The sequence below is a fragment of the Oncorhynchus mykiss genome, chromosome 4 (assembly GCF_013265735.2).
Source record: "Oncorhynchus mykiss isolate Arlee chromosome 4, USDA_OmykA_1.1, whole genome shotgun sequence".
NCBI lineage: Eukaryota > Metazoa > Chordata > Actinopteri > Salmoniformes > Salmonidae > Oncorhynchus > Oncorhynchus mykiss.
Window position 1 is genome coordinate 39162501 of NC_048568.1, and position 24575 is coordinate 39187075.

General features: G+C 50.8%; 1 protein-coding gene across 9 annotated transcripts in view; it reads left to right on the plus strand.

Moving 5' to 3' along the window:
• Positions 1-24364, plus strand: part of LOC110521105 (signal-induced proliferation-associated 1-like protein 1) — a 151471-nt gene extending 127107 nt beyond the window's left edge. For 5 of the 9 annotated variants that reach the window (XM_036976248.1, XM_036976250.1, XM_036976249.1 and 2 more), the window contains 9 exons: positions 5592-5689; positions 6271-6746; positions 8533-8715; positions 9430-9640; positions 10752-10980; positions 13182-13340; positions 14369-14486; positions 20700-20778; positions 23366-24363. In XM_036976248.1, the coding sequence (XP_036832143.1) occupies positions 5592-5689; positions 6271-6746; positions 8533-8715; positions 9430-9640; positions 10752-10980; positions 13182-13340; positions 14369-14486; positions 20700-20778; positions 23366-23509 (1697 nt within the window). In that variant the 3' untranslated portion in view covers positions 23510-24363. Of the gene's footprint in view, positions 1-5591; positions 5690-6270; positions 6747-8532; positions 8716-9429; positions 9641-10751; positions 10981-13181; positions 13341-14368; positions 14487-20699; positions 20779-23365 lie in introns of all 9 variants that reach the window. The other 4 variants (XM_036976245.1, XM_036976247.1, XM_036976246.1 and 1 more) reach the window with 3 other exon arrangements.
• The last annotated feature ends 211 nt before the right edge of the window (positions 24365-24575 follow it).

The following is a 24575-nucleotide window of genomic DNA, read 5'->3' on the forward strand; positions in this document are numbered from 1 at the left end:
ATATATATACACACACACACACACACACAGTATATATACACACACACATATACACACTTCTAAGATCCACAGGTACTGTTAAAACCCCATTTTGAATTTCTCTTCAGCAATGTCAAATCAGATTACCTCGTCTACGCAACGCCACACAGATCTACACTACATGACCAAAAGTATGTGGACACCTGCTCGTCTAACATCTCATTGCATAATCACGGCCATTAATATGGAGTTGGTCCCCCTTTTCCTGCTATAACAGCCTCCACTCTTCTGGGAAGGCTTTCCACTAGATGTTGGAACATTGCTGCTATAACAGCCTCCACTCTTCTGGGAAGGCTTTCCACTAGATGTTGGAACATTGCTGCTATAACAGCCTCCACTCTTCTGGGAAGGCTTTCCACTAGATGTTGGAACATTGCTGCTATAACAGCCTCCACTCTTCTGGGAAGGCTTTCCACTAGATGTTGGAACATTGCTGCGGGGACTTGCTTCCATTCAGCCACAAGAGCATTAGTGAGGTTGGTGCACTGATGTTGGGCGATTAGGCCTGGCTCACAGTCGGCGTTCCAATTCATCACAACGATGTTCAATGTGGTTGAGGTCAGGGCTCTGTGCAGGCTAGTCAAGTTCTTCCTCACTGATCTCGACAAACCATTTCTGTATGGACCTCGCTTTGTGCACGGGGACATTGTCATGTTGAAACAGGAAAGGGCCTTCCCCAAACTGTTGCCTCAAAGCTGGAAGCACAGAATGATCTAGAATGCCATTCATTGTATGCTGTAGCGTTAAGATTTCCCTTCACTGGAATTAAGGGGCCCTAACCATGAAAAACAACCCCAGACCATTATTCCTACTCCACCAAACGTTACAGTTGCATTGGGGCAGGTAGCGTTTTCTTGGCATCCGACAAACCCAGATTCATCCGTCTGGCCTACTGCCAGATGGTGAAGCGTGATTCATCACTCCAGAGAACGCGTTTCCACGGCTCCAGAATCCAATGGCGGCGAGTTTTACACCACTCCAGACGACACTTGGCATTGCGCGTGGTGATCTTAGGCTTGGCCATGGAAACCCATTTCATCAAGCTCCCGACCAACAGTTTTTGTGCTGACGTTTTGCTTCCAGAGGCAGTTTGGAACTCGGTAATGAGTGTTGCAACCGGGTACAGGTCCAATTCTGTGAGCTTGTGTGGCCTACCACTTCACCGCTGAGCCGTTGTTGCTCCTCGACGTTTTCACTTCACAATAACAGCACTTACAGTTCACCGGGGGCAGAAATTTGACAAACTGACTTGTTGGAGAGGTGGCATCCTATGACGATGCCGCGTTGAAAGTCACTGAGCTCTTCAGTACAGGCCATTCTGCTGCCAGTGTTTGTCTATGGAGATTGCATGACTGTGTGCTCGTCAGCAACGGGTGTGGCTGAAACAGCCAAATCCACCAATTTGAAGGGGTGTATAACCAGTGTAACCCAACCCAGTATAACCCTGTCCAGTATAACCCTGTCCAGTATAACCCAACCCAGTATAACCCAACCCAGTCCAGGTTAACCCAGTCCAGGTTAACCCAGTCCAGTATAACCCAGCCCAGTATAACCCAGCCCAGTATAACCCAGCCCAGTGTAGCCCAGTCCAGTGTAGCCCAGTCCAGTGTAACCCAGTCCAGTGTAACCCAGTCCAGTGTAACCCAGTCCAATGTAACCCAGTCCAGTATAACCCAGTCCAGTATAACCCAGTCCAGTATAACCCAGTATAAACCAGTCCAGTATAACCCAATCCAGTATAACCCAATCCAGTATAACCCAGTCCAGTATAACCCAGTCCAGTATAACCCAGTCCAGTAAAACCCAGTCCAGTATAACCCAACCCAGTAAAACCCAACCCAGTATAACCCAGTCCAGTAAAACCCAACCCAGTATAACCCAGTCCAGTAAAACCCAACCCAGTATAACCCAGTCCAGTAAAACCCAACCCAGTATAACCCAGTCCAGTATAACCCAATCCAGTATAACCCAGTCCAGTATAACCCAACCCAGTATAACCCAGTCCAGTAAAACCCAGTCCAGTCCAGTATAACCCAGTCCAGTATAACCCAGTATAACCCAGTCCAGTATAACCCAGTATAACCCAGTCCAGTATAACCCAGTATAACCCAGTCCAGTATAACCCAATATAACCCAGTCCAGTATAACCCAGTCCAGTATAACCCAGTCCAGTATAACCCAGTATAACCCAGTCCAGTGTAACCCAGTCCAGTATAACCCAATCCAGTATAACCCAACCCAGTATAACCCAATCCAGTATAACCCAGTCCAGTATAACCCAGTATAACCCAGTCCAGTATAACCCAGTATAACCCAGTCCAGTGTAACCCAATCCAGTATAACCCAACCCAGTATAACCCAGTCCAGTGTAACCCAGTCCAGTATAACCCAATCCAGTATAACCCAGTCCAGTATAACCCAGTCCAGTTTAACCCAGTATAACCCAGTCCAGTATAACCCAGTATAACCCAGTCCAGTATAACCCAGTATAACCCAGTCCAGTATAACCCAGTCCAGTATAACCCAGTCCAGTATAACCCAGTATAACCCAGTCCAGTATAACACAGTATAACCCAGTACAGTATAACCCAGTTCAGTATAACCCAGTCCAGTATATCCCAGTATAACCCAGTCCAGTATAACCCAGTCCAGTATAACCCAGTCCAGTATAACCCAGTCCAGTATAACCCAGAATAACCCAGTCCAGTATATCCCAGTATAACCCAGTCCAGTATAACCCAGTCCAGTATAACCCAGTCCAGTATATCCCAGTATAATCCAGTCCAGTATATCCCAGTATAACCCAGTCCAGTATAACCCAGTATAACCCAGTCCAGTATATCCCAGTATAACCCAGTCCAGTATAACCCAGTCCAGTATAACCCAGTCCAGTATAACCCAGTATAACCCAGTCCAGTATATCCCAGTATAACCCAGTCCAGTATATCCCAGTATAACCCAGTCCAATATAACCCAGTCCAGTGTAAAGCCCCAGGGATCCTGTAAATCAGTTGTATATGTAATTCTGAAGATTTCAGCCCAGTGCTGGCCAGTCCAGTTTAGCCAAGCATCACTCAATCTCTCTCATCCTCTTCTCTCTACTTCTCTGACCTCTTGACCCCTCAATCTCTCTCATCCTCTTCTCTGACCTCTTGACCCTTCAATCTCGCTCATCCTTTTCTCTGACCTCTTGACCCCTCAATCTCGCTCATCCTCTTCTCTGACCTCTTGCCCCCACAATCTCGCTCATCCTCTTCTCTGACCTCTTTCCTCCACAATCTCTTCTGGTGATGACGTCCTCTCCTCCATCCTGAAATAACATCAGTCATGGTCACACCATAAAGGGACAGAAACCTCGGCCACACACACTGAGACACACACACACACTGAGACATACAGACACAGAGACACACACAACACACGAAGAGAGACACACACAAGATACAGAGACACACAGAGACACATGGAGACACACACACACACAGATACAGAGACACACACAGAGACACATGGAGACACACAGACTCGTTAGAGAGAAGGCAGACTGCACAGAAGACAACTGCTGAGGGGTGAAATATGGTTGAAATCATTCTCTGTTTACCATGGACTGCTGTTATGACACTTCTACTGTTCTTCATCTCTACAGTCCCTCTCTGTTTTCTCTCTTCATCATCATCATCATCTCTACAGTCCCTTTGTTTTCTACTGTTCATCATCATCATCTCTACAGTCCCTCTCTGTTCATCATCATCTCTACAGTCCCTCTCTGTTCATCATCATCTCTACAGTCCCTCTCTGTTCATCATCATCTCTACAGTCCCTCTCTGTTCATCATCATCATCTCTACAGTCCCTCTCTGTTCATCATCATCTCTACAGTCCCTCTCTGTTCATCATCATCATCTCTACAGTCCCTCTCTGTTCATCATCATCTCTACAGTCCCTCTCTGTTCATCATCATCTCTACAGTCCCTCTCTGTTCTTCATCATCATCTCTACAGTCCCTCTCTGTTCATCATCATCATCTCTACAGTCCCTCTCTGTTCATCATCATCTCTACAGTCCCTCTCTGTTCATCATCATCTCTACAGTCCCTCTCTGTTCTTCATCATCATCATCTCTACAGTCCCTCTCTGTTCATCATCATCTCTACAGTCCCTCTCTGTTCATCATCATCATCATCTCTACAGTCCCTCTCTGTTCATCATCATCATCTCTACAGTCCCTCTCTGTTCATCATCATCATCTCTACAGTCCCTCTCTGTTCATCATCATCTCTACAGTCCCTCTGTTCATCATCTTCATCTCTACAGTCCCTCTCTGTTCATCATCATCATCTCTACAGTCCCTCTCTGTTCATCATCATCATCTCTACAGTCCCTCTCTGTTCATCATCATCTCTACAGTCCCTCTCTGTTCATCATCATCATCTCTACAGTCCCTCTCTGTTCTTCATCATCATCTCTACAGTCCCTCTCTGTTCATCATCATCTCTACAGTCCCTCTCTGTTCATCATCATCATCTCTACAGTCCCTCTCTGTTCTTCATCATCATCTCTACAGTCCCTCTCTGTTCATCATCATCTCTACAGTCCCCCTCTGTTCATCATCATCATCTCTACAGTCCCCCTCTGTTCATCATCATCATCTCTACAGTCCCTCTCTGTTTTCTCTCTTCATCATCATCATCTCTACAGTCCCTCTGTTTTCTGTTCTTCATCATCTCTACAGTCCCTCTCTGTTCATCATCATCATCTCTACAGTCCCCCTCTGTTCTTCATCATCATCTCTACAGTCCCTCTCTGTTCATCATCATCATCTCTACAGTCCCTCTCTGTTCTTCATCATCATCTCTACAGTCCCTCTCTGTTCATCATCATCTCTACAGTCCCTCTCTGTTCATCATCATCATCTCTACAGTCCCTCTCTGTTCATCATCATCATCTCTACAGTCCCTCTCTGTTCTTCATCATCATCTCTACAGTCCCTCTCTGTTCATCATCATCTCTACAGTCCTCCTCTGTTCATCATCATCATCATCTCTACAGTCCCCCTCTGTTCTTCATCATCATCTCTACAGTCCCTCTCTGTTCATCATCATCTCTACAGTCCCTCTCTGTTCATCATCATCATCTCTACAGTCCCTCTCTGTTCATCATCATCATCTCTACAGTATCTCCCCTACTTTATCCCCTCTCTCTCTCTCACACACACAAACCACCCCACATAGCCGTGTCCCCCCTGGGTTCGTTGCTCACTAATGGCCTGTCCTGTCTATTGCTGTGTGGCTGTTGTGTAACACCTGGCCAATTACATTATATAGACTTGTTTATTTATACACACACACACACACACACACACACACACACACACACACACACACACACACACAGCAATAACTGCAGAAAACTGTAGACAACCACAGACAGGCACACACACTGTACGGCTGTAGAAAAATTGTAGCTAGTTTTTCAAAGATGCATGGTTCTAAGGACCATGTACGGAAACCTGTGGGATAATGTGTGTGTGTGTGTGTGTGTGTGTGTGTTTTAGATGCTCCTGTGTCTAAGTCTGGTCCTGGGTACTCCGGAGCACCACGCATCCAGAGGCAGGAGCAGGTCATGCACCACTCCCCCAAGAAGTGCTCCCAGGTCAGGCTTCACCCTGCACAACCCCTGTCCTCACCTCGACCAGGGTGGGAGCACCACACATACAGTACTTCTTAACACACCCATTGAACCATTTGGGATGCATCTCAATAGTCCAAAATTACTATCTGTCCTCATCCACTGTACTTCATCTGCACTGACCTGAAGACAGGATCTCTTGTCCAGGTCTTACAGACTATTCAGACGACTCCGTTATGTTGACTAAACTCTCCGCTGTAGCTGACTCCTGTCTAACCCATCTCTAAACCCCCCACAACCCATCTCTCAACCCCCCCCCAACCCATCTCTCAACCCCCCCCCAACCCATCTCTCAACCCCCCCCAACCCATCTCTAAACCTCCCCCCACAACCCATCTCTCAACCCCCCCCACAACCCATCTCTCAACCCCCCCCCCAACCCATCTCTAAACCCCCCCCAACCCATCTCTAAACCTCCCCCCACAACCCATCTCTCAACCCCCCCCCAACCCATCTCTCAACCCCCCCCAACCCATCTCTTAAACCCCCCCCAACCCATCTCCAACCCCCCCAACCCATCTCTCAACCCCCCCCCCCCCCACCAGCCTGAGGGTCCCTACTCCAGCAGTAACACCCTGTCCAGCACGGCCTCGAGCGGGGGCCACAGCGACACCGACAAGTGGTTCGACCTGGGGGGCCCCGGGGGACCAGGGGAGGCCCCTGACTCTGAACCTAACGGCCTGGGAGGGGGGTACCTCCAGGGGGCCTCAGCCGACAGCGGGATAGACACTTCATCCTACGGAGGAGGGGGTGGGGGCCACTCACACCCCCACCAGGAGAGTTCTAGTTCCCTCTTGGCTCCTGGGGGTAGAGAGGGGAGGGATAGAGCTCCATCACCCTGGCATAGCCCCACTGAGGGGGGCAGGAGGGTCCTGGAGAGGTCATCCCCGGCCGCAGAGAGCTCACAACCCCCAGGGGAGAGGGGGGAGAGAGGAGAAGGGGCGGCTAGGACTCCTCCTACATGTCTACTGGTTGGAGATGGCAGCTCGTACAGTCTGACTGATGCAGGATCGCACTCCAGGTATGGATGGGTGGGTTGGACACGGAAAACACACAGCAGACACACACACAGCAGACACACACACAGCAGACACACACACAGCAGACACACACACAGCAGACACAAACACAGCAGACACACACACAGCAGACACACACACAGCAGACACACACACAGCAGACATACACACAGCAGACATACACACAGCAGACATACACACACACAGCAGGCAGACACACACACAGCAGGCAGACACACACACAGCAGGCAGACACACACACAGCAGGCAGACACACACACACAGCAGGCAGACACACACACAGCAGGCAGACACACACACAGCAGGCAGACACACACACAGCAGGCAGACACACACACAGCAGGCAGACACACACACAGCAGGCAGACACACACACAGCAGGCAGACACACACACAGCAAGCAGACACACACACAGCAGACACACACACAGCAGACACACACACAGCAGACACACACACAGCAGACACACACACAGCAGGCACACACACAGCAGGCATACACACAGCAGACACAGAGGGAAACCGTGTCAACAGTAGCACAATACAGTGGCCTTGGTTTGATATTTTGATAGTGTAGCAGAACACACACACTTCCTGTTCCAGAAATAGAGGTTGATGATCGGCAGCAGTCCATTCATGTCATCCTCTGCTCTGACGTCGGTAGGGAAACGACTGTGTAACACTCTGTAATCTCTACTAGTCTACTGCGAAATCTGTAGATCATCCTTTCTATAAATGGGTTTTAGCTCGTAGTTATTAGTTCAAAGTCTAGATTATGTCCATGCCAGGGATTACAGTACTTTGGTCCTCCATGGCCACGAGTTGAATCTCCCTGTAGTGACCTTTCTCTTCTCTCCTCTCCTCCTGTCCTCCTCCTCCCCTCCTCTCTCCTCTCCTCTTTCTCCCTTCTGCCCTGCCCCCTGTCCTCCTCCTCCCCTCCTCTCTCCTCCCTCTTTCTCCCTTCTGCCCTGCCCCCTGTCCTCCTCCTCCCCTCCTCTCTCCTCTCCTCCTGTCCTCCTCCTCCCCTCCTCTCTCCTCCCTCTTTCTCCCTTCTGCCCTGCCCCCTGTCCTCCTCCTCCCCTCCTCTCTCCTCTCCTCCTGTCCTCCTCCTCCCCTCCTCTCTCCTCTCATCCCTCTTTCTCCCTTCTGCCCTGCCCCCTGTCCTCCTCCTCCCCTCCTCTCTCCTCTCCTCCTGTCCTCCTCCTCCCCTCCTCTCTCCTCTCCTCCCTCTTTCTCCCTAATGCCCTGCCCCCTGTCGTCCTCCTCTCTCCTCTCCTCCCTCTTTCTCCCTTCTGCCCCGCCCCTGTCCTCCTCCTGCTCTCTCCTGTCCTCCTCCTCCTCCCCTCCTCTCTCCTCTCCTCCTGTCTTCCTCCTCCCCTCCTCTCTCCTCTCCTCCCTCTTTCTCCCTTCTGCCCTGCCCCCTGTCCTCCTCCTGCTCTCTCCTGTCCTCCTCCTCCCCTCCTCTCTCCTCTCCTCCCTCTTTCTCCCTTCTGCCCCGCCCCCTGTCCTCCTCCTCCCCTCTCTCCTCTCCTCCTGTCTTCCTCCTCCCCTCCTCTCTCCTCTCCTCTCTCTTTCTCCCTTCTGCCCTGCACCCTGTCCTCCTCCTCCCCTCCTCTCTCCTCTCCTCCTGTTCTCCTCCTCCCCTCCTCTCTCCTCTCCTCCTGTCTTCCTCCTCCCCTCCTCTCTCCTCTCCTCCCTCTTTCTCCCTTCTGCCCTGCCGCCTGTCCTCCTCTCTCCTTCCTTCCTCCCCACCATCCTCCTCTCCAGTTCCAGAGGCCACTCCCCTCGTGAGGACTCGTCTTCCTCGGCCACCTCCCCTTGCTCCCAGACGTCGGTCTCCCCCGGCCCTAAGACCTTCTACCCCCGTCAGGGAGCCACCTCCAAGTACCTCATCGGCTGGAGGAAGCCAGGATCCACCATCAACTCTGTCGACTTCGGAGACAACCGCAAGTAAGACCAGGAGGAAGTGGCCTTGTACCTTAGAATAGTTCCTCTATCAAGACTTTATCTCCACCTTGTGGCTAAAAGGAATATTGCATACAGTGATTATAGACAACTACTGTCATACACCGAATATGGACAACTACTGACATTATACAGTGAATATAGACAACTACTGACATTACACTGACTACAGACAACTACTGACATTATACACTGTTGCCATTGGACAGTCACATTGCTAGTGGACAGTCACATTGCTAGTGGACAGTCGCCTTGCTAGTGGACAGTCGCCTTGCTATTGGACAGTCACCTTGCTAGTGGACAGTCGCCTTGCTATTGGACAGTCGCCTTGCTAGTGGACAGTCACCTTGCTAGTGGACAGTCACCTTGCTAGTGGACAGTCACCTTGCTAGTGGACAGTCGCCTTGCTAGTGGACAGTCGCCTTGCTAGTGGACAGTCACCTTGCTAGTGGACAGTCACCTTGCTAGTGGACAGTCGCCTTGCTAGTGGACAGTCGCCTTGCTAGTGGACAGTCGCCTTGCTAGTGGACAGTCGCCTTGCTAGTGGACAGTCGCCTTGCTAGTGGACAGTCGCCTTGCTAGTGGACAGTCGCCTTGCTAGTGGACAGTCGCCTTGCTAGTGGACAGTCGCCTTGCTATGTCTTTTGCATGGCTGTATTATCTGACCCCTGACCTCTGCTTGTTATTGTGTCTCCCCAGGAAGTCTCCAGGGGAGGGAGGAGGAGGAAGTGGAGGCGAGGGGAGTGGCGGCGGCGGCGGAGGACGAGGGGGTCAGGATGGGGGTAACAGCAGACCCCATCACTCCCTCCAGCCACACCTCACCCACGCTAAGACCACCGCGGAGGACGACATGAAGAGACTGAGTCCAGACAGCCCCCCCAAACACAGACGACACAAGGTCAAGGTCAAGGTGAGACTGAGTCCAGACAGCCCTCCCAAACACAGACGACACAAGGTCAAGGTCAAGGTGAGACTGAGTCCAGACAGCCCTCCCAAACACAGACGACACAAGGTCAAGGTCAAGGTGAGACTGAGTCCAGACATCCCTCCCAAACACAGACGACACAAGGTCAAGGTCAAGGTGAGACTGAGTCCAGACAGCCCTCCCAAACACAGACGACACAAGGTCAAGGTCAAGGTCAAGGTGAGACTGAGTCCAGACAGCCCTCCCAAACACAGACGACACAAGGTCAAGGTCAAGGTGAGACTGAGTCCAGACAGCCCTCCCAAACACAGACGACACAAGGTCAAGGTCAAGGTGAGACTGAGTCCAGACAGCCCTCCCAAACACAGACGACACAAGGTCAAGGTCAAGGTACAGGATATTAGGTTGTAACGTTGCGGGTGAATATTCCTTAATGGATTATCTTTCTTTCCCCCCCCCCCAACACATACTGCAAAAATAATCAAACTGTTAAGGAGAGCAGAGCTACAATTTTTGATTGCAAATTAAAGTTACAGATACAGCACTTTAAATCATCCTGTATGTCATAACTTTAATCCTCGTGTCATAACTTTAATCCTCATGTCATAACTTTAATCCTCGTGTCATAACTTTAATCCTCATGTCATAACTTTAATCCTCGTGTCATAACTTTAATCCTCGTGTCATAACTTTAATCCTCGTGTCATAACTTTAATCCTCGTGTCATAACTTTAATCCTCGTGTCATAACTTTAATCCTCGTGTCATAACTTTAATCCTCGTGTCATAACTTTAATCCTCGTGTCATAACTTTAATCCTCGTGTCATAACTTTAATCCTCGTGTCATAACTTTAATCCTCGTGTCATAACTTTAATCCTCGTGTCATAACTTTAATCCTCGTGTCATAACTTTAATCCTCGTGTCATAACTTTAATCCTCGTGTCATAACTTTAATCCTCGTGTCATAACTTTAATCCTCGTGTCATAACTTTAATCCTCGTGTCATAACTTTTATCCTCGTGTCCATCTGGTGTGTTTTCATTATATTAATATATGATAGCAGATGACATCAGTTTAACTCTCTCTCTCCTCCAGTCCTCCTCCTCAGGCCAGCCCCCTACCCGTCGGTCTCTCCACCGCACCCTGTCTGATGAGAGTATCTACCGGGGCCAGCGTGTCCCCTCTCTGAGGCTGGGGGACCTAGAACCAGACCCTACCCTGGGTAATGACATGTTGTTCAGCTGCTCTACCCTGCCACGCTCTCCCACCACCCGCGGGGTGCCCCTCAGACGACCCTCGTACAAACTGGGGATCAAACTACACGGTGAGAGGAGCCGTATTGACACAGGGTTGGGGAATGTGGTTCTGGACAGCTTGAGACAGTTCGCCACGTTGGTGACTCAATACTTGATGTGGCCGAGCTGGGGGGGATAAAGACTGTGTATATGCCTCCCTCTTCTGGTAGAAAGTGTATTCATCTACATTTTGGTAAAAAAATATTCATTACACTATTCAAGAATAATAGTGTAGTTTATATTTCAATGAGAGAGGAAACTGATGGAATTAATTAATCGAAAAGAGTCTTCTAGGGATGTCCACGGTCCTAATCTGTCCTCTCTCTACAGGTGATCTGTCTTCTAGGGATGTCCACGGTCCTAATCTGTCCTCTCTCTACAGGTGATCTGTCTTCTAGGAATGTCCACGGTCCTAATCTGTCCTCTCTCTACAGGTGATCTGTCTTCTAGGAATGTCCACGGTCCTAATCTGTCCTCTCTCTACAGGTGATCTGTCTTCTAGGAATGTCCACGGTCCTAATCTGTCCTCTCTCTACAGGTGATCTGTCTTCTAGGGATGTCCACGGTCCTAATCTGTCCTCTCTCTACAGGTGATCTGTCTTCTAGGAATGTCCACGGTCCTAATCTGTCCTCTCTCTACAGGTGATCTGTCTTCTAGGGATGTCCACGGTCCTAATCTGTCCTCTCTCTACAGGTGATCTGTCTTCTAGGGATGTCCACGGTCCTAATCTGTCCTCTCTCTACAGGTGATCTGTCTTCTAGGAATGTCCACGGTCCTAATCTGTCCTCTCTCTACAGGTGATCTGTCTTCTAGGAATGTCCACGGTCCTAATCTGTCCTCTTGTCCTCTCTCTACAGGGGATCTGTCTTCTAGGGATGTCCACGGTCCTAATCTGTCCTCTCTCTACAGGGGATCTGTCTTCTAGGGATGTCCACTGTCCTAATCTGTCCTCTCTCTACAGGGGATCTGTCTTCTAGGGATGTCCACGGTCCTAATCTGTCCTCTCTCTACAGGGGATCTGTCTTCTAGGGATGTCCACGGTCCTAATCCGTCCTCTTGTCCTCTCTCTACAGGGGATCTGTCTTCTAGGGATGTCCACGGTCCTAATCCGTCCTCTTGTCCTCTCTCTACAGGGGATCTGTCTTCTAGGAATGTCCACGGTCCTAATCTGTCCTCTCTCTACAGGTGATCTGTCTTCTAGGAATGTCCACGGTCCTAATCTGTCCTCTCTCTACAGGTGATCTGTCTTCTAGGGATGTCCACGGTCCTAATCTGTCCTCTCTCTACAGGTGATCTGTCTTCTAGGGATGTCCACGGTCCTAATCTGTCCTCTTGTCCTCTCTCTACAGGGGATCTGTCTTCTAGGAATGTCCACGGTCCTAATCTGTCTTCTCTCTACAGGGGATCTGTCTTCTAGGGATGTCCACGGTCCTAATCCGTCCTCTTGTCCTCTCTCTACAGGGGATCTGTCTTCTAGGAATGTCCACGGTCCTAATCTGTCCTCTCTCTACAGGTGATCTGTCTTCTAGGCATGTCCACGGTCCTAATCTGTCCTCTCTCTACAGGGGATCTGTCTTCTAGGGATGTCCACGGTCCTAATCTGTCCTCTTGTCCTCTCTCTACAGGGGATCTGTCTTCTAGGAATGTCCACGGTCCTAATCTGTCCTCTCTCTACAGGGGATCTGTCTTCTAGGGATGTCCACAGTCCTAATCTGTCCTCTCTCTACAGGGGATCTGTCTTCTAGGGATGTCCACGGTCCTAATCTGTCCTCTCTCTACAGGGGATCTGTCTTCTAGGGATGTCCACGGTCCTAATCTGTCCTCTCTCTACAGGGGATCTGTCTTTTAGGGATGTCCACGGTCCTAATCTGTCCTCTCTCTACAGGGGATCTGTCTTCTAGGAATGTCCACGGTCCTAATCCGTCCTCTTGTCCTCTCTCTACAGGGGATCTGTCTTATAGGGATGTCCACGGTCCTAATCCGTCCTCTCTCTACAGGGGATCTGTCTTCTAGGGATGTCCACGGTCCTAATCTGTCCTCTCTCTACAGGGGATCTGTCTTCTAGGGATGTCCACGGTCCTAATCTGTCCTCTTGTCCTCTCTCTACAGGGGATCTGTCTTCTAGGAATGTCCACGGTCCTAATCTGTCCTCTTGTCCTCTCTCTACAGGGGATCTGTCTTATAGGGATGTCCACGGTCCTAATCCGTCCTCTTGTCCTCTCTCTACAGGGGATCTGTCTGCGTCTGACACGTCATTGGCTGAGATGGTTGAGCGACAGCGCCACCCCCTTCCCCAGGAGCTGATGCCCCTCCCCCCCTCTGAGAGCAGGGACAGCCCCCTGGACTGGACCCACCTGGTGGATGTGGCCAATACCTTCGAATGTAAGAGTGTGTGTGTGTGTGTGTGTGTGTCTGGACTCACCTGGCGCATGTGGTCAATACCTGCAAGAGGAAGAGGCAGGGAATGACTGAATACGATGAACACTGCATAGTAATGATGTGTCTCCCGTGACAACAGTTACTACTACAATTTGTCTCAACCTGATCTTTAATCACATTCTCTTTCTCTGCCTCTCGCATGTTTTCCTCTGACAATTATATCTCTCTTCCTCTCATTTACTCTACCTCCTTCCCTCCCCCTCCCTATCCCCCCTCCTCATTCCCTCCCTATCACTTCTCCCTCCCTCCCTATCCCCTCTCTCCTCCTTCCCTCCCTACCTCACCTCCTTCCCTCCCTCCCCACCTTCCCTACCTCCCCCTCCTCCTTCCCTACCTCCCCCTCCTCCTTCCCTACCTCCCCTACCTCCTTCCCTACCTCCCCCTCCTTCCTCCTCCTCTCCTTCCTTCCTTCCTCTCCTTCCTTCCTTCCTTCCTTCCTTCCTTCCTTCCTTCCTTCCTTCCGTCTCCATCCCTCCCCCCCTCCTTCCTTCCCTCTCCTTCCCGCTCCCGCTCCCTCCCCCTCATTCCCTCCTTCCCTCTCTCCCTCCTTCCCTCTCTCTTCCTCCTCCTATCCCTCTCTTCCTCCTCCTATCCCTCTCTTCCTCCTCCTATCCCTCTCTCCCTCCTCCTATCCCGCTCTCTTCCTATCTCTCTCTTCCTCCTCCTATCTCTCTCTTCCTCCTCCTATCCCTCTTCCTCCTCCTATCCCTCTTCCTCCTCCTATCCCTCTCTTCCTCCTCCTATCTCTCTCTTCCTCCTCTTATCTCTCTCTTCCTCCTCCTATCCCTCTCTTCCTCCTCCTATCCCTCTTCCTCCTCCTATCCCTCTCTTCCTCCTCCTATCCCTCTCTTTCTCCTTCTATCTCTCTCTTTCTCCTCCTATCCCTCTCTCTTCCTCCTCCTATTCCTCTCTCTTCCTCCTCCTATCCCTCTCTCTTCCTCCTATACCCCTCCCTCCCTCCCTCCCTCCCCCTCCAGTCCAGAGAGGGTTTGTGTTCAGTGATTCTAACCACAGAGGTAGTGGAGCCTCCAGCCCTCACCAGTCACAGCCCAGCCTGGACCTACAGCCTGCCCCTCTGTCCAGACCATCATCCAGGTAACCCTCACCACACAGCCCAGCCTGGACCTACAGCCTGCCCCTCTGTCCAGACCCTCATCCAGCTAACCCTCACCACACAGCCCAGCCTGGAGATACAGCCTGCCCCTCTGTCCAGACCGTCATCCAGCTAACCCTCACCACACAGCCCATCCTGGAGATACAGCCTGCCCTCAAAGCTCATTACTAAGCTAAGGACCCTGGGACTGAACACCTCCCTCTGCAACTGGATCGGGCCGCCCCCAGGTGGTAAGGGTTGGCAACAACACATCTGCCACGCTGATCCTTCCTCCACGTGAGCGCCTCAAGGGTGCCTCAAGAGTCCAACACCATCATTGCCTGTTCACCAACAATGAGACGGCCTATAGGGAGGAGGTCAGAGACCTGGCCGTGTGGTGCCAGGACAACAACCTCTCCCTCAACGTCAGTAAGACAAAGGAGATGATTATGGACTACAGGAAAAAGAGGACCGAGCACGCCCCCATTCTCATCGACGCGGCTGTAGTGGAGCAGGTTGAGAGCTTCAAGTTCCTTGGTGTCCACATCACCAACGAACTAACATGGTCCAAACACACCAAGACAGTTGTGAAGAGGGCAAGGGAAATGGGGATACCCAGTCAGTTGTACAACTGAATGCATTCAACTGAAATGTGTCTTCCGCATTTCACCCAACCCCTCTGAAGAGGACACGTCTATTCAGGAGACTGAAAAGATTTGGCATGGGTCCTCGGATCCTCAAAAAGTTCTACAGATGCACCATCGAGAGCATACTGACTGGTTGCATCACCGCCTGGTATAGAAACTGCTCGGCCTCCGACCGCAAGGCATAACAGAGGGTAGTGCGAACGGCTCAGTACATCACTGGGGCCAAGCTTCCTGCCATCCATGACCTCTATACCAGGCGGTGTCAGAGGAAGGCCCTAAAAATCATCAAAGAATCCAGCCACTCTAGTCATAGACTGTTCTCTCTGTTACTGCACGGCAAGCGGTACCGGAGCGCCAAGTCTAGGTCCAAAAGGCTCCTTAACAGCTTCTACGCCCCCAGTCATAAGACTGATGAACAGTTGGCTACCAGGACGATTTGCATTTAACCCCCACCTATTTTTTGTACACTGCTGCTACTCTCTGTTTATTATCTATGCAAAGTCACTTCACCCCCACCTACATGTACAGACTACCTCTACTGACCTGTACCCCTGCACACTGACTCGGTACCCCCCCACACTGACTCGGTACCGGTACCCCCCCACACTGACTCGGTACCGGTACCCCCCCACACTGACTCGGTACCTGTACCCCCTCACACTGACTCGGTACCTGTACCCCCTCACACTGACTCGGTACCTGTACCCCCTCACACTGACTCGGTACCGGTACCCCCTCACACTGACTCGATACCGGTACCCCCTCACACTGACTCGGTACCGGTACCCCCTCACACTGACTCGGTACCGGTACCCCCTCACACTGACTCGGTACCGGTACCCCCTCACACTGACTCGGTACCGGTACCCCCTCACACTGACTCGGTACCGGTACCCCCCCACACTGACTCGGTACCGGTACCCCCTCACACTGACTCGGTACCGGTACCCCCTCACACTGACTCGGTACCGGTACCCCCCCCACACTGACTCGGTACCGGTACCCCCCCACACTGACTCGGTACCGGTACCCCCTCACACTGACTCGGTACCGGTACCCCCCCACACTGACTCGGTACCGGTACCCCCCCACACTGACTCGGTACCGGTACCCCCTCACACTGACTCGGTACCGGTACCCCCCCACACTGACTCGGTACCGGTACCCCCTCACACTGACTCGGTACCGGTACCCCCTCATACTGACTTGGTACCGGTACCCCCCCCCCCCCCACACTGACTCGGTACCGGTACCCCCTCACACTGACTCGGTACCGGTACCCCCCCTCACACTGACTCGGTACCGGTACCCCCCCTCACACTGACTCGGTACCGGTACCCCCCCTCACACTGACTTGGTACCGGTACCCCCCCTCACACTGACTCGGTACCGGTACCCCCTCACACTGACTCGGTACCGGTACCCCCCCCCCCCCCCCCCACACTGACTCGGTACCGGTACCCCCCCCCCCACACTGACTCGGTCCTGGTACCCCCTCACACTGACTCGGTACCGGTACCCCCCCTCACACTGACTCGGTACCGGTACCCCCTCACACTGACTTGGTACCGGTACCCCCCCTCACACTGACTCGGTACCGGTACCCCCTCACACTGACTTGGTACCGGTACCCCCCCCTCACACTGACTCGGTACCGGTACCCCCCTCACACTGACTCGGTACCGGTACCCCCCCACACTGACTCGGTACCGGTACCCCCCCACACTGACTCGGTACCGGTACCCCCCCACACTGACTCGGTACCGGTACCCCCCCACACTGACTCGGTACCTGTACCCCCTCACACTGACTCGGTACCTGTACCCCCTCACACTGACTCGGTACCTGTACCCCCTCACACTGACTCGGTACCGGTACCCCCTCACACTGACTCGATACCGGTACCCCCTCACACTGACTCGGTACCGGTACCCCCTCACACTGACTCGGTACCGGTACCCCCTCACACTGACTCGGTACCGGTACCCCCTCACACTGACTCGGTACCGGTACCCCCTCACACTAACTCGGTACCGGTACCCCCCCACACTGACTCGGTACCGGTACCCCCCCCACACTGACTCGGTACCGGTACCCCCTCACACTGACTCGGTACCGGTACCCCCCCACACTGACTCGGTACCGGTACCCCCCCACACTGACTCGGTACCGGTACCCCCTCACACTGACTCGGTACCGGTACCCCCCCACACTGACTCGGTACCGGTACCCCCTCACACTGACTCGGTACCGGTACCCCCTCATACTGACTTGGTACCGGTACCCCCCCCCCCCCACACTGACTCGGTACCGGTACCCCCTCACACTGACTCGGTACCCCCCCTCACACTGACTCGGTACCGGTACCCCCCCTCACACTGACTTGGTACCGGTACCCCCCCTCACACTGACTCGGTACCGGTACCCCCTCACACTGACTTGGTACCGGTACCCCCCCTCACACTGACTCGGTACCGGTACCCCCCCCCCCCCCCCCCACACTGACTCGGTACCGGTACCCCCCCCCCCACACTGACTCGGTCCTGGTACCCCCTCACACTGACTCGGTACCGGTACCCCCCCTCACACTGACTCGGTACCGGTACCCCCTCACACTGACTTGGTACCGGTACCCCCCCTCACACTGACTCGGTACCGGTACCCCCCTCACACTGACTCGGTACCGGTACCCCCCCACACTGACTCGGTACCGGTACCCCCTCACACTGACTCGGTACCGGTACCCCCTCACACTGACTCGGTACCGGTACCCCCTCACACTGACTCGGTACCGGTACCCCCTCACACTGACTCGGTACCGGTACCCCCTCTATATATCCTCGTTGTTATTTTATTGTGTTATTTTATTTGTTTTACTTTTTAGTTTATTTAGTAAATCTTTTCTTAACTCTCATTTTTCTTAACTGTGTTGTTGGTTAAGGGTTTGTCAGTTAGCATTTCACTGTAAGGTCAACACGCACTTGTGACTTAACTACATTTACATTGATATGTTAGGAATATGGAAGTGCTTTACATCAATCGCTTTAAATAAAGATGCACGTTAGGTGACACGTTAGGTGGATGACATGTTAGGTGACACGTTAGGTGGGTGACATGTTAGGTAGGTGACACGTTAGGTGGGTGACATGTTAGGTAGGTGACACGTTAGGTAGGTGACATGTTAGGTGACACGTTAGGTGGGTGACACGTTAGGTGGGTGACATGTTAGGTGACACGTTAGGTGGGTGACATGTTAGGTGGGTGACATGTTAGGTGGGTGACACGTTAGGTAGGTGACACGTTAGGTGGGTGACATGTTAGGTGACACGTTAGGTAGGTGACATGTTAGGTGGGTGACATGTTAGGTGGGTGACATGTTAGGTGGGTGACACGTTAGGTGGGTGACACGTTAGGTGGGTGACATGTTAGGTGACACGTTAGGTGGGTGACACGTTAGGTGGGTGACATGTTAGGTGACACGTTAGGTGGGTGACATGTTAGGTGACACGTTAGGTGGGTGACATGTTAGGTGACACGTTAGGTAGGTGACACGTTAGGTGGGTGACATGTTAGGTGACCTGTTAGGTGGGTGACACGTTAGGTAGGTGACACGTTAGGTGGGTGACATGTTAGGTGACACGTTAGGTAGGTGACACGTTAGGTAGGTGACACGTTAGGTGGGTGACATGTTAGGTGACCTGTTAGGTGGGTGACACGTTAGGTAGGTGACACGTTAGGTAGGTGACACGTTAGGTAGGTGACACGTTAGGTGGGTGACACGTTAGGTGACCTGTTAGGTGGGTGACACGTTAGGTGGGTGGCATGTTAGGTGACATGTTAAGTGACACGTTAGGTGACACGTTAGGTAGGTGACACGTTAGGTAGGTGACACGTTAGGTAGGTGACACGTTAGGTAGGTGACACGTTAGGTAGGTGACACGTTAGGTAGGTGACACGTTAGGTGGGTGACACGTTAGGTAGGTGACATGTTAGGTGACATGTTAAGTGACACGTTAGGTGACACGTTAGGTGACACGTTAGGTGACATATTAGGTGACACGTTAGGTGGGTGGCATGTTAGGTGACATGTTAAGTGACACGTTAGGTGACACGTTAGGTGACACGTTAGGTGACACGTTAGGTAGGTGACACGTTAGGTAGGTGACACGTTAGGTGGGTGACACGTTAGGTGGGTGACACGTTAGGTGACATGTTAGGTGACATGTTAAGTGACACGTTAGGTGACACGTTAGGTGACATGTTAGGTGACAACTACATTTACATTGATATGTTAGGAATATGGAAGTGCTTTACATCAATCGCTTTAAATAAAGATGCACGTTAGGTGACACGTTAGGTGGGTGACATGTTAGGTGACACGTTAGGTGGGTGACATGTTAGGTAGGTGACACGTTAGGTGGGTGACATGTTAGGTAGGTGACACGTTAGGTAGGTGACATGTTAGGTGACACGTTAGGTGGGTGACATGTTAGGTGGGTGACACGTTAGGTAGGTGACACGTTAGGTGGGTGACATGTTAGGTGACACGTTAGGTAGGTGACATGTTAGGTGACACGTTAGGTGGGTGACACGTTAGGTGGGTGACATGTTAGGTGACACGTTAGGTGGGTGACATGTTAGGTGACACGTTAGGTGGGTGACATGTTAGGTGACACGTTAGGTAGGTGACACGTTAGGTGGGTGACATGTTAGGTGACCTGTTAGGTGGGTGACACGTTAGGTGGGTGACACGTTAGGTGGGTGACACGTTAGGTGGGTGACACGTTAGGTAGGTGACACGTTAGGTAGGTGACACGTTAGGTGGGTGACATGTTAGGTGACCTGTTAGGTGGGTGACATGTTAGGTGACACGTTAGGTAGGTGACACGTTAGGTAGGTGACACGTTAGGTAGGTGACACGTTAGGTGGGTGACATGTTAGGTGACCTGTTAGGTGGGTGACACGTTAGGTAGGTGACACGTTAGGTAGGTGACACGTTAGGTAGGTGACACGTTAGGTGGGTGACACGTTAGGTGACCTGTTAGGTGGGTGACACGTTAGGTGGGTGGCATGTTAAGTGACACGTTAGGTGACACGTTAGGTGACACGTTAGGTAGGTGACACGTTAGGTAGGTGACACGTTAGGTGGGTGACACGTTAGGTGGGTGACACGTTAGGTGACATGTTAGGTGACATGTTAAGTGACACGTTAGGTGACACGTTAGGTGACACATTAGGTGACATATTAGGTGACACGTTAGGTGGGTGACACGTTAGGTGACATGTTAAGTGACACGTTAGGTGACACGTTAGGTGACATGTTAGGTGGGTGACACGTTAGGTGACATGTTAGGTGACATGTTAGGTGACATGTTAAGTGACACGTTAGGTGACACGTTAGGTGACACGTTAGGTGACACGTTAGGTGACACGTTAGGTAGGTGCGTTAGGTAGGTGCGTTAGGTAGGTGACACGTTAGGTAGGTGACACGTTAGGTAGGTGACACGTTAGGTGGGTGACACGTTAGGTGGGTGTGTTTAAATGTATGTTAACTCTCTGTCTCCCCAGTGAGGGTCCAGCAGGTCTGGAGAGGAATGTGACCAAGCTGGAAGCCGTGGTCAAGATGCTACAGGATGACCTAAAGAAGGTAACACACACACACACACACACACACACACACACACACACACACACACACAATATGTCTCATCTCATAATTTCAGCATATTTATGTGGAAAAATGGACGTCTATAACCACACAAATCAATACATGCACTTAGCTTAGCAACGAACCATCAAAACAACAATACTCATTCTAATGGACTACACACACACACACACACACACACACACACACACACACATGCAAAACCAGACTTCTGCTCCACCCATTGTCCCTTCTGAAAGACGTTTGGCGTTAGCTGCCTCCGCTCTGTAGAAGGTTTGCTGCTTACTTAAAGCTACTTAACACATTTTTAATTCCTTTTTAATTTTTTAAAATTTAACTAGGTAAGTCAGTTAAGAACAAATTATTATTTACAATGACAGCCTACTCCGGCCAAACCCTAACCCGGACCACGCCGGGCCAATTGTGCGCCGCCTTATGGGACTCCCAATCACGGCCGGTTGTGATACAGCCTGGAATCGAACCAGGGTCTGTAGTGATGCCTCTAGCACTGAGATTTAGTGCCTTAGACCGCTGCGCCACTCGAGAGCCTATATAGAGTTAGCGGTGTTATAGCTACCGTCTATTATATATAGAGTAATCATCCCTAGCGGTGTTATGTATAGAGTAATCATCCCTAGCGGTGTTATGTATAGAGTAATCATCCCTAGCGGTGTTATACCTACCGTCTGTTATATATAGAGTAATCATCCCTAGCGGTGTTATATTGAGTAATCATCCCTAGCGGTGTTATAGCTACCGTCTATTATATATAGAGTAATCATCCCTAGCGGTGTTATAGCTACCGTCTATTATATATAGAGTAATCATCCCTAGCGGTGTTATAGCTACCGTCTGTTATATATAGAGTAATCATCCCTAGCGGTGGTATAGCTTCCGTCTGTTATATATAGAGTAATCATCCCTAGCGGTGTTATATTGAGTAATCATCCCTAGCGGTGTTATAGCTACCGTCTATTATATATAGAGTAATCATCCCTAGCGGTGTTATAGCTACCGTCTATTATATATAGAGTAATCATCCCTAGCGGTGTTATAGCTACCGTCTGTTAAATATAGAGTAATCATCCCTAGCGGTGTTATAGCTACCGTCTGTTATATATAGAGTAATCATCCCTAGCGGTGTTATATTGAGTAATCATCCCTAGCGGTGTTATAGCTACAGTCTATTATATATAGAGTAATCATCCCTAGCGGTGTTATAGCTACCGTCTATTATATATAGAGTAATCATCCCTAGCGGTGTTATAGCTACTGTCTGTTATATATAGAGTAATCATCCCTAGCGGTGTTATAGCTACCGTCTGTTATATATAGAGTAATCATCCCTAGCGGTGTTATAGCTACTGTCTGTTATATATAGAGTAATCATCCCTGGCAGTGTTATAGCTACTGTCTGTTATATATAGAGTAATCATCCCTAGCAGTGGTATAGCTACTGTCTGTTATATATATAGAGTAATCATCCCTGGCAGTGTTATAGCTACTGTCTGTTATATATAGAGTAATCATCCCTAGCAGTGGTATAGCTACTGTCTGTTATATATAGAGTAATCATCCCTGGCAGTGTTATAGCTACCGCCTGTTATATATAGAGTAATCATCCCTAGCGGTGTTATATAGAGTAATCATCCCTAGCGGTGTTATATAGAGTAATCATCCCTAGCGGTGTTATAGCTACCGCCTGTTATATATAGAGTAATCATCCCTAGCGGTGTTATATAGAGTAATCATCCCTAGCGGTGTTATATAGAGTAATCATCCCTAGCGGTGTTATAGCTACCGTCTGTTATATATAGAGTAATCATCCCTAGCGGTGTTATATAGAGTAATCATCCCTAGCGGTGTTATAGCTACCGCCTGTTATATATAGAGTAATCATCCCTAGCGGTGTTATATAGAGTAATCATCCCTAGCGGTGTTATATAGAGTAATCATCCCTAGCGGTGTTATAGCTACCGTCTGTTATATATAGAGTAATCATCCCTAGCGGTGTTATATAGAGTAATCATCCCTAGCGGTGTTATAGCTACCGTCTGTTATATATAGAGTAATCATCCCTAGCGGTGTTATATAGAGTAATCATCCCTAGCGGTGTTATAGCTACCGCATGTTATGTAGAGTTGCTGACTCTAACTTAAACATGTATCCCTTGTCTCACCTTCTCTCTCTCACTCCCTCTCTCTCCCTCCTCTCTCTCTATCTCCCTCCTCTCTCCCTGCCTCCCTCCCTGCCTCCCTCCCTGCCTGCCTCCCTCCCTGCCTCCCTGCCTCCCTCCCTCCCTCCTTCTCTCTCCCTCCCTCTCTCCCTCTCTCCCTCTCTCCCTCTCTCCCTCTCTCCCTCTCTCCCTCTCTCCCTCTCTCCCTCTCTCCCTTCCACCTTCTCTCACTCCCTCTCTCCCTCCCTCTCTCTCCACTTCTCTCTCTCTCCCTCCCTCCTTCTTTCTCTCCCTCGTTTATCTCTCCTCTTTACCCCCCCACTACTTATCCCTCCCTCCCCCTCTATCCCCCTCTCCCTCCCTCTATCCCCCTCTCCCTCCCTCTTGTAGGAGCGTGAGGAGAAGCAGCGTCTCCATCTGCAGATCAAAAGGCTCTGGGAGGATAACCAGCGGCTGCAGGAGGAGTCCCAGAGCTCTGCTGCCAAACTCAAGAAGTTCACAGAGTGGGTTTTCAACACCATCGACATGAACTGAGACAGACAGAGGAGGAGAGGAGGAGGGTTCTACCACATTGACCAGAAGAGGAGGGGGAGGGAAAGGAGAAGAGTAAATGGAAAGAGAGAGGACCAGTCCCAAAAACATTCCCCTTCTCCCTTGCACAAACTGAAGTACTGATTTCACTCTCCATGCCTCTTCCTTGTCCCTTGAAGTACTGATTTCACTCTCCATGCCTCTTCCTTGTCCCTGGAAGTACTGATTTCACTCTCCATGCCTCTTCCTTGTCCCTGGAAGTTCTAATTTCACTCTCTGAAGTGCCAACTAAGGTTTCCTCTCTCAACTACCCACTGAAACTCAGGATTAGCTAGAAGGACAGTCTTCTTCTGTTAAATAATGAAGGATTTATTTCATACTGTGGGATTTGAAGAGGAGCTGTGTGTGTAATTGTGATGGGCTCTCGGTACTGCCAAGAAATACTGGAGCTCAGAAGACTAGAGCTCTGTCCTCCTCCTCTCCTCCCTCACTGTCTGAGCTGACTTCACTCTGGGGGTGGTAGGAAGACTCCGACATAAAGAGAGACTTGTGTTTTACCCCAATAGCCAGCCTCTCAGTGGCTGTACAGTACATCTCTTCAGCTAAGGCCTCAAAGCACATAAGAGCACAGAGTAACAGGAAACTGTGGAATCTCATCTCGTCTCTTCTCCCTGTCTCCACTCTTCCTCCTCTGCAAATTTGACTTGTCTGATGCTACCTCTGTCTACACTACCCCAACAGACAGGCAGATAGATGGACGGAGGGAAGAGGCAGACAGAGAGGAGGCAGGCAGGCAGGCAGACAGACAGACAGACAGACAGACAGACAGACAGACAGACAGACAGACAGACAGACAGACAGACAGACAGACAGACAGACAGGTAGACAGACAGACAGACAGGTAGATAGACAGACAGATAGACAGACAGCGGGAGGGAAGAGGCAGACAGACAGACAGACAAACAGACAGGCAGGCAGACAGGTAGATAGACGGGCAGACAGACATGTAGACAGACAGACAGACATATAGACAGACATGTAGACAGACAGACAGACATATAGACAGACG